At 42.7% G+C, this 10,398-nt stretch overlaps 1 protein-coding gene across 3 annotated transcripts; it reads right to left on the minus strand.

Moving 5' to 3' along the window:
• Positions 1-1,941: 1,941 nt before the first annotated feature.
• On the minus strand, positions 1,942-6,128 carry LOC119276340. Of its 3 annotated transcripts, none has more exons than XR_005136555.1 (7): positions 5,560-6,128; positions 5,364-5,454; positions 4,858-4,970; positions 4,406-4,489; positions 3,708-3,975; positions 2,895-2,980; positions 1,942-2,257 (listed from the first exon to the last, which is right to left on the minus strand). XR_005136555.1 is itself a non-coding variant. In XM_037557382.1 (7 exons), the coding sequence occupies exons 1-6, from the start codon at positions 5,874-5,876 to the stop codon at positions 2,904-2,906; spliced, it is 855 nt and encodes a 284-aa protein (XP_037413279.1). In that variant the 5' UTR covers positions 5,877-6,128; the 3' UTR covers positions 1,942-2,257; positions 2,862-2,903. The 3 variants fall into 3 exon arrangements, 2 of the variants coding, with proteins under 2 accessions (XP_037413279.1, XP_037413278.1); XM_037557382.1 differs by having other exon boundaries at positions 2,862-2,980; positions 3,803-3,975; XM_037557381.1 differs by having other exon boundaries at positions 3,803-3,975; positions 5,560-6,127.
• Between the last annotated feature and the right edge of the window lie 4,270 nt (positions 6,129-10,398).

Genomic DNA, 10,398 nt, shown 5'->3' on the forward strand with positions numbered 1-10,398 from the left:
CTCGAGTTGTTGTGCTAACGATGTAGAGGAAACCCAACACTCCATGGAACAAGATGTGGTCTTGGACGGTGCTTCAAGGGATCCTACAACATCATCTTTTGCTTTTTGCCTTATGGCTAAGGCCTCAAAGGTGTCTCCTACTTTGAACCCCAATATGTCTCTTGATCATGATGTTAATGCTAATGATGAAGAGAATGATGATGTTGCTTCCTTAAAAATTAAGGGAGAAATGATTTTTAAAGCTCTTCATAAGAATAAAATTGCTCGTTCCAACTTCATGAAAATCATGTCTATTGCCATTGAGGGCAAGCAATATACTGAGGAGTTGGAATCTCATCTTGAGGAGCATGAGGTCACCATTGATAAAATAGAAGGTCATGAGCGTGATTACGCAAGTGAGATTGCGGACCTCTATCAAGCTCTTAAACTTGAAAAAACCACCAAAGAATCTTTGTAACATCCCAAATTTCCAATTTGGAATGTTATACATAGGTCATCATATGCATATCATATTTTATTGCATTTTGGTTGATCCTAGAAATTCTAAGCAACTCAAGGACCCACAGAGAGAGTTGGGGATTTCGTTATTTTTATATTTGAATTTTCTCAAATGTTGAAAAGAGGATCACTTTGGTTTTAATTAATTTTTCTCTCCAAAAATATTTCCAATATCAAAATAAAAGAGAGGAGATAATATGACTTCTCCTAAATAAATAAATATTGGAGGAAAAAAATTAAAATCAAATTTTATTTTATTTGGATGTTTATTGCTTTTTTATTTGAACTAGTTGACCCGTTGCGCCAAATGGCGCAGAGACCTGCTGAAGACATGTTGTCGATGAAAATAATTTCATGCTGCAAGAACCTTTAACTAAATCATACTATTTTGTAAACATGTTTATTACGTTATTAAATAATAGTCTGGAAAAAGGAAACTTTGCATAATATAGCAGTTCTACTACCAATATCGAATTACGGGCTAGAGGAGCAAGTTCTACTACCTAGTACGCATTTTAGAGACCGGACACAATGTGACCGCAACATACAGGCTTTCTACTACCAATATCGAATATGTCCTTAACACGTGGGTTGTTGATATGTATTCTAATACCTGTGTGGGCGGGGTAAATAACACATATGGGATATTCTAATACCTCTGATCCCTATATCTCTCTATATGAACAACAAAGACATGTTTGTTTTCTTAGGTTTTTTTTCTTTTTTCCTCTTTTTTTGCAGGAAAAATATGCATGGCCAGGTTTCTCATCATGATAACCATGTTTTCAAACTTGGTAAAAAAATACAACCACGCCAACTTTACTCTCTCATCATAGTGGCCATATTTTCAAATTGAACATATTCATATTATGCGACTATTATTTAACAACGTAATAAACGAATATTGGTAGGAGCAAGTGGCATTGTGTCCGGTCTCTAAATTGCGGTACATATCCTGAAGCCTTGCAGTGCTCCATGATCAGCAATGCATCGTCATACGCTACAACCGTACATGCACCACAAACAACTTGCTGGTGTTTTTACATGATAAAATAGATAGTGATATAAATTTATTTGCCAATTGTACCATTGACTTGTATGAAAAAATGCAATGCTTCATTAAGATCACTATCCGACTATTTTTACAAAAGAAAAACGAATTCACAAAACAAATGTTGTTTTGCGCCAAATGGCGCAAGATACCAGGTCAGACCCTTTGTTATTTGAGAGAAGATGATTTCCAATGTAGCAATTTTATGTATCCTGTTGCACCAAATGGCGCAAAGTCCAATTCAAACCAAGAGGTAAATGCAAATATTTGCTTAATAATGTAAGAATGTAACATATTAGATCATTAGTTACTTACAATAGTTGAGTCTGCAATTAGATAACCCAAGTAGTTGTACACATGGGCAACACAATAAATAAAATGTACTCAAGACATGATAAAGCACTGTGTCCGTGCACTTCTTAGCAATACTGTCCACCGCATCATATATGTTATCATGTCACATTAGTAATTTGGATTCAACAATAGAGATAAAGAACGGCAACAAAGAATCATGTTTGTCCTAGGGATGATATTAAATTACAATAGACACTGGCATAGATTCAAGAAAAGTGCCATTCCGTCGGAAAAAATATGACAACGCGTTTCTTCAGTGACCATATAAGGACCTTGCTTCAGTGGTCAATGGTGTAGTTGTCATCGTGGGCTGCACCAAACAATGGCCTCCTCAAGCTTGTTTGTCCAGAGACCCTATACACCAGAGTGTTGGTTTGATCAAGAACAAAAGAATAGCCTGGCGTGATATTTTTGGTTGTTTATATATCTTGGAAGGTGGGTGCCTAACAGTCTAGTTTCAAGTAAGCAAGTAAAGGAAAAGGTAACATTTTTACTTCTGAGGAAATATCAACAATCTGGTTCTACAAAAGAGTTAATGGACCTACCTCATGTAGGTAGCTACTAAACTACAAAATGCAGATTGGTTGATCAGCAAGATTCTAATTCTGAAAACAATAAACTGGTAAAACTTGTACAAAAACCGCAAAATTATTATTATCCTGATTGGCCAAATAAGCTAAGGTCGAGCAATATTGTGGGTATAGCCATCATTTTTCTACAGAAAAGAAAGATATCATCTTTGCAAATAATTCTTCTTCTTTAACTACTCATTTGAACATCTCCTAATGTTCCAGGTCATGTAAGCAAATATTAAACCTCATCTCCTTCGAGGGACAAAAAAACATGAATGTTCGTTTTCACATTGAGTTAGAAAAAATTAAGAAAATATATTGTTTCCTGAAAACAATTGAATGCGCAATGTAGTTTATCAAATTTTGCGCATATATATAGCACATACCCAATGACTTCTGATCATGACATCTTTACTTACATGACGATGTTAAATATGATTAAAGGCTGCATAGCCTGGGCGACCACAAAGTTTCGGACTATCAGTACAGAACTTTATCCAATCACCTGTATTAGTATAGGATGTTGAGAAGGAATCCAGCTTGAAAAAATCTAATAAGAAAGCTTCAATTGACGAAATAATAAAAACAACATATAATACTATATATGAACTTTAAACTGTAACTTAATGGTAGACATTATAGTGCTTCGATGTAGGCAAGAATAACTCTTATAATAATTTTATTGCTAGTCTTTCAGTCAATACTTGCAAGAGAGAAATATTTTGGGTGTAAGAAGAAATAAACATGGAAGTGGACTGTCCATTGAATGTGTGGGAAAGGCATCATACCATAATTATATATGGCACATTATCCCTTTTGTCTATGAAAAGAGAAGAACATTTGATATTGATACTTAAGTTATTTCATACTGCACAGCTAATGCTATATTGGTGTACAATCTCTATAACCCCTTATCCAGGTGCCTAAACTCTATCTCTATCCATATGTTAGATGGCCTAAGCAAGCGTACTGTGGTACCAATTGCCTATGGAGATACCAATTTTTCTGCATTATATGTATGTAGCAAAGCAATTGTTGAAGGACAGCGCAGAACTAATTTGAAAGCTCACAGAAAATCAAGTAGCAGCAATACAGGGCACTCCATCAGCATCTTGTTTTCATGTTTGAACCAGAAGAAAAAACATAAACTTGCAAACCAGGTTATCACACCATTAATCAAAAGGCATGCTTTACTCCAAACAGAAAATGACGGGAAGTGATGCTCGCTTTACCCCATGAAATTTGGTTCCAATGCTAAACAATCATGCATGTCACATTTGACTCGCAATATTATTCCATCATGAAACCAAACAAATACCAGTCCAACCTTTGGCAAAATGAAAACAAAACGAAAGATTTAACAGCCAGCCGCCGCGAGGAGGAGGAGGCTCCTCGCCGTCTTGTCCCGCCACTGCAACGACGGCGAGGACCTCTGCATGGATCGAACCAATATTGCTAAACACCATCAACTTAGACCATAAGTCAGACCTGCTAAACCTCCTGCAAACAAATAAAAGAGAGTTAATGAGGACGTTGTGGTTGATTTGATCTAGCTGAAATAGATAAAGAAAAAATGGCACACGCCCAACCGAGCAATTTTTCTGATATGCATAATGTGGGATTTAATATAAATGGACAAAAATTATTTGAGCCTACAAATCAAAATCCTGATATATGTCATGCAAATTACACATATTCAGTCTATAGATCACTAATATACATGTCACTCAAAATTTCAGAAGTCATGCAAACATCAAATGAGCTTAGTAGCCAAAACCAACTTCTATGCGACAAGTAAGTTTTACGCTCAAATAGAACTTATTATGCCAATAAACCATACAATGTGATTTCTTAGGTACTTAGCAACCTCTCATAGGTTAATCAGAAGCTCTTTTATTGATTTAGATGTAGTAACCAAGTCATTGTGTACCTTTTGGCAAGTTCATGCATTATTGCATCAGCTTTGAGGTCCATCAATCGAAACAAATCCCAAGCACATGAATTGAGCGAACACCTGTCAGAACAAAGGAATAGGTGTGTGTTATCTATACAAAAACTAAGACAATGAAGTAGAAGGGATAATTATTTACAACAGAAGAAATGGTGGAGTATAATATCTCTACTCGACTCCGAATTAGCAAAATAAGAAGACATGGAAAGGCACTTGAAAAACATCATAGCGAAGTTCTTGAGACACTTGAAAAAACATTCCGATGAACAAAACGGAGTCCTCAAAGTGAGAATTAATCTGTCCAATCTACATGCAAGATTACAGTTTTGATCTCAACAACTAAACCCAAATCAATAATATAAACCTAAATGCAAAGACTTTGGATGACAAAAAGGCGTGCATATCTGAATGAAAATGGGGTTCTTCGTAACTTCAAACCACCCTCGCATGCTTTGGTTCGATACTCAGCCGCTGGCAGGCCCAAAGATTCTAAAAGGACATCCAGCACCATTCTGTAGGGGATTTTCACCATTGGGGGAGTAGCCTGTGGTTTAAAATGGATGATATTAATTTGCAGAGTATGAAAAGAATGTAAGGCATAGCCTAAAACGGCCTATTTATTTGACACCCAAAACATAGAGTAACTGGAAGCCTATGGTTAAACCATGCCTGCTAGGCTGCTACAGCCTATTTATTTGACACCCAAAACATAGAGTAACTGGAAGCCTATGGTTAAACCATGGCTGCTAGGCTGCTACAGCAAAAAAGAAAAGAAAACACACATAGATCACCAATTAGAAGGGCTCCCTGCACACCAGACAATGGTCTGTATAAGTAATTGCACTAATACAGTGGATATCAAACTAATGGTGTGCATTAGGTACAGAGGTATCCTCTTGTGATGTTGAGAAGGGAATGACAATGGTTGAATATCTACCTTGTAGATGGGGATCCTGAGGAGGCCGAGGGCGCCGGCGAGGCTGCAGTCGGTCCGCTGCAGGAGGAAGAGGAAGAGGCACGGGGCGGCGCTGTAGGAGACAGACGGATTCAGTCGAAAACATCACACCCTAGACTGAAGAAATTGAGGAAGGGGATTATTTCGGTGGGAGGGAGGGGGAGGGGAGGGCACTCACAGGTTGTTGGCGTGCTGGATGTCGGGCTCGAGCACCTTGAGCGAGCCCCTGAACAAGCGCAGCCGCCACCATCTCCCTCCTCCTCCTCCTCCGCCACCAGAGGGCGCGCTGCCACCGTCTTCCCCCTCCTGCTCCGCCACAAGAGGCCCCCTCCTGCTCCGCCACAAGAGGCCACCGCCGCCGCCAGAGCAGAGCGCTCGCTGCAAGCTCAAGGTGGCGAGGCGACGAGGCGGAGGAGGAGGGCTGGGAGGTGGCCGGTGGCGGCTGGGGAGAGGAGAGGAGGCGCTCCGACCTAGCACCACCAGATCCGACCCCATCACCTCCTAGTTCCTTGCCTCCCCATGAAGTGTGCTCCACCTGGGGCCTACCCCCGTCGCTGCTCCTTCCCCGTGGAAACCCACGGCGGCTGGTCCGGGAGGCAAACACTGCCGGACCTCCCTCTCCTCTCCTCTCCCCTTTCTCTCCCTCTCATCTTCCTATCTCTCTCTCTCCTAGGGTTCGTGCGGGATGAGGGGACCGGAGTGTACACGGTGTGCGGGACGAGGGGATTGGGTTGTGTTCGGTGCGGGCGCGGCGCGTGGATGGGACAAATTCTTTCTCACCCGGGCGCCGCTTACCCACCCAATACACACACGAGACGAGCCCATCAGTCATTGGGCAGAAAAATAAACCGTGGGGTGAAAATAATTTAACCGCAAGTGAAGATCCAACGACTTAGGCGCGCCAGAAAGGCAGATCGGACGGCCGACGAAGCCCCAATCGGGGGAGCCTCCTGGAGGTGAGTTGGCTAGCCTCTTTTTTGTTTTAAATTAGAAAAGTATGCATGTTTTCAAAATTGCATTTTAGGCCAGAAAAATATTCACTTTGTTCTAAATATTCTATTTAGATAGTGAAAATTGTTTTTGGCATTTTTAGGATTTTATTTATACTTCATTAGGATTTTTCTGTTCGGCGGAATTTATTTTAAAAAAAGTTTCCCCGCCCAACTGGGCCGAAGCCCAGCCGAGCAGACCGGCCCACCTAGGGCCGCCGCCTCCCTCCCGCGCCCGACTCAGACTCGCCAGAGTCCGGGCGCTCCACGCCGCCGGTCGCCCCCTCCTCCAAGTCGCAGCCCCCCGACCCCCTATATAAGCCGCCGCCCCGCCACCAGCAACCCGCCACCCGCCACCGCCGCCCCGCACCCACAACCACCGCCGCCCGTCGCCGCAGCCGTCGCCACCCGCGCCGCGAGCCGCCGCCGCCCGCACCGCCGTCGCCGTCACCACCGCAACCATCGGAGCCCCGCCGACGCCGCCCTGCCTCGCCGGACCCCACCAGAGGTAGCCACCGCCACCGCCGTCGTTCGTCATTTTTTCGGTTAACCATTCGTTTTTTTAGAAAACCCTAGATCTGTTTTTTAAATAGATCAGTTCGGTTTTTTTCGGTTTAGTTAGTTAGCGGACGTTCGCCCGTTCGTTCGTTTGGGTTGTGTTCGAACGTTCGTTCATTAGCCTATTCGTCTCTGTAGGACCTTGAAGTATGTCTAGAGGGGGGGTGATTAGACTACTTGACCAATTAAAAACTTAACCTTTTCCCAATTTTTGGCTTTGGCAGATTTTAGCTATCTTTGAACAAGTCAAGCAATCTTCACGTAATTCAAGCAAGCATGCAAAGAGTATATAGGCAGTGGAAATTAAAGCATGCAACTTGCAAGAAAGTAAAGGGAATGGTTTGGAGAATTCAAACGCAAGGAGACACGGATGTTTTTGTCGTGGTTCCGATAGGTGGTGCTATCGTACATCCACATTGATGGAGACTTCAACCCACGAAGGGTAACGGTTGCGCGAGTCCACGGAGGGCTCCACCCATCAAGGGTTCACGAAGAAGCAACCTTGTCTATCCCACCATGGCCATCGCCCACGAAGGACTTGCCTCACTAGCGGTAGATCTTCGGAAGTAGGCGATCTCCTTTCCCTTACAAACTCCTTGGCTCAACTCCACAATCTTGCCGGAGGCTCCCAAGTGACACCTAGCCAATCTAGGAGACACCACACTCCAAGAAGTAACAAATGGTGCGTTGATGATGAACTCCTTGCTCTTGTGCTTCAAATGATAGTCTCCGCAACACTCAACTCTCTCTCATAGGATTTGGATCTGGTGGAAAGAAGATTTGAGTGGAAAGCAACTTGGGTAAGGCTAGAGATCAAGATTCATATGGTAGGAATGGAATATCTTGGCCTCAACACATGAGTAGGTAGTTCTCTCTCAGAACCGGTAAGTTGGAAGTGTAGGTTTGTTCTGATGGCTCTCTTCACGAATGAAGAGGAGGTGGAGGGGTATATATAGCCCCCACACAAAATCTAACTGTTACACACAATTTACCAAACTCGGTGGGACCAATTCAACAGACTCGGTCGGACCGATTTAGTAAACCTAGTGATCGTTAGGGTTTTCGGTGGGACTGACATGCAACTCGGTAGGATCGATATGGTTAGGGTTAGGGCATAACGTAATCTCGGTGAGACCGATTACACAAACTCGGTGAGACCGAATTTGGTAATTAGCTAACCAGAGAGTTGGTCAGGTAAACTCGATGGGACCGATTCACTCTTTTCAGTGAGACCAAAATGTTACGAAAGGAAAACAGAGAGTTTACATTGCAATCTCGGTGGGATCGATCGCTCACTTCGGTTAGAACGAAACATTACGAAGGGAAACAGAGAGATTACAATCCCATCTCGGTGAGACCGAGATCCCTATCGGTGAGACCGATTTGCCTAGCGTTTGTGGCAGTGGCTATGACATTTGAACTCGGTGGCGCCGGATAGAAAGAATCGTTGTGACCGATTTTGACTTTGGGTTTAGGTCATATGAGGATGTGAGAAAGTAGTTGAGGGTATTTGGAGCATATCACTAAGCACTTGAAGCAAGAGGCTCTTTAAGCAACACCTCATCCCTCCTTGGTAGTATTGGTTTTTCCTATAGACTAAATGTGATCTTGGATCACTAAAATGTAAAATGTAGAATCTTGAGCTTTTGAGCTTGAGCCAATCCTTTGTCCTTGATATTTTGAGGGATCCACTTTCATCATTCATGACATGCCATTCATTGAGCTTTCCTGAAATATTTGTCTTGGAATAGCATTAGCTCAATGAGTTATATGTTGTTATGAATTACCAAAACCACCTAGGGATAGTTGCACTTTAAATCTCCCCCTTTTTGGTAATTGATGACAACATATAGATCAAAGCTTCGACAAATGATAATAAGATTGAAAAACATCGTCGCTTTGAGAAGTATGTGATAAGCAAGAGCTCCCCCTAAATTTGTGCATAGTTTAAGATTTGCTTTGGACTACAAATGCACAAGGAATTAGGCTCATGGGTTACTCTTCCATGTCACATACATCTTGGTGGAGCGCTCAAAATAATAAAGATTGAATACATGCACTCATCACCAAGCAAAGTGAATGATCATATAGAGATAAGTAAGATAATAACATATAACAAGCATAAGTGTAGCTTATGATCAATCACATGATCATCAATGTCTCACAGGTAATTGCATAGTATCTCAAGCAATCAAAAGCAAACAAAGTTTAACCAAGAAGACAAGAGAGAACAAAAGCAACACTCCCTCTCTCGAAGCCTATGATCTATACATTTTTCTCCCCCTTTGGCAACAAGTTACCAAAAAGTTCATAGAAAATGCATAGGACTATATCGTCTCTCAGGCTTGGTCTTTAGGTGGTGGTGTAGAGATGGCTCCTTGGACGAAGACTTCAATAGATGTGGATGGAGCTGGAGGAGTCGGTGCTGGAGCTGGTTGCACTGGAGCTGTAGGAGCTGTAGCTGGTGCAGATGATGTGGATCTAGTGTCTATCACAGGCACTGAAGCTGACCTCTGAGCTCTAGGCACTCTGGCAAATGCATCTATAGTTGTCTTGCCCTTCCTCTCATGCATGTCATCCTGAAGCTGCTCCACAACTGACTGAATCTTAGTTACTTTGACATCTAGATCATAGAAATTTTGTTCCATGATTCTTTCCAGGCTCTCCTGGTTTTGAGTTAGGGTGGCCAACCCCTTCTCAATCCTCAGTGTTGATGCTATCAAGTAACCAAGTTGGTCTTGCTTGCTCTTCAAAAAAGTACTCAGATGCCTCCTCTTGAGTTGGCATCTTGGCAGCCTTCTCTCTCTTTGCTTTCTCCTTCTTCTCTTGAGCTTGTACTGATGATGGTTCATTCTCATTCATTACAACTTGATTGTCCTCAAAGTCTGGATAGAGAGCAAAGTATTCCTTATCCAACATATATTTTCCTGTGCCCATCTTTGAGTTAATCAACTCCTGAATCTGTGGGGCATATCCACAACTCCTCTTTTGGTCTGCTGCTGTCCTCTTGATAGTTTCAACTATGAGGCTCATGACCTTGAATTTTTGGGGCACATCAAAAATGTGAAGCAAGTTAATTGCATGCCCTCTGATCATGTTGTGGTCACCTGATTTGAGCAACAGAGTGTGCCTTAGGATCCAGTTGATCGTAGGCAGCCCTGACAGAAGAAAATGAATTGATCCATGTCGTGGTTCTAAGCCTGACAGTAGAGTGGGGGGTAGGTATGGAGAGGCAAGGTCCTAGCTATGGAGAGGTTGTAAACACAAGGGATGTACGAGTTCAGGCCCTTCTCGGAAGAAGTAATAGCCCTACGTCTCGGAGCCCGGAGGCGGTCGAGTGGATTATGAGTATATGAGTTACAAGGTGCCGAACCCCTCTGCCTGTGGAGGGGGGTGGCTTATATAGAGTGCGCCAGGACCCCAGCCAGCCCACGCAGGAGAGGGTTTAAGGTGAGTTAAGTTTGGGGCGT

This window comes from Triticum dicoccoides, chromosome 3B, assembly GCF_002162155.2.
Source record: "Triticum dicoccoides isolate Atlit2015 ecotype Zavitan chromosome 3B, WEW_v2.0, whole genome shotgun sequence".
In the NCBI taxonomy this organism is placed as follows: Eukaryota; Viridiplantae; Streptophyta; class Magnoliopsida; order Poales; family Poaceae; genus Triticum; species Triticum dicoccoides.

Coding starts and splice junctions, on each gene's coding strand:
- LOC119276340 (XM_037557382.1), bottom strand. CDS start 5,876: ATGGGGTCGGATCTGGTGGTGCTAGGTCGGAGCGCCTCCTCTCCTCTC. Junction 5,455..5,559: donor ATCCAGCACGCCAACAACCT/GTGAGTGCCCTC, acceptor TGTCTCCTACAG/CGCCGCCCCGTGCCTCTTCC. Junction 4,971..5,363: donor TCAGGATCCCCATCTACAAG/GTAGATATTCAA, acceptor TTTAAACCACAG/GCTACTCCCCCAATGGTGAA.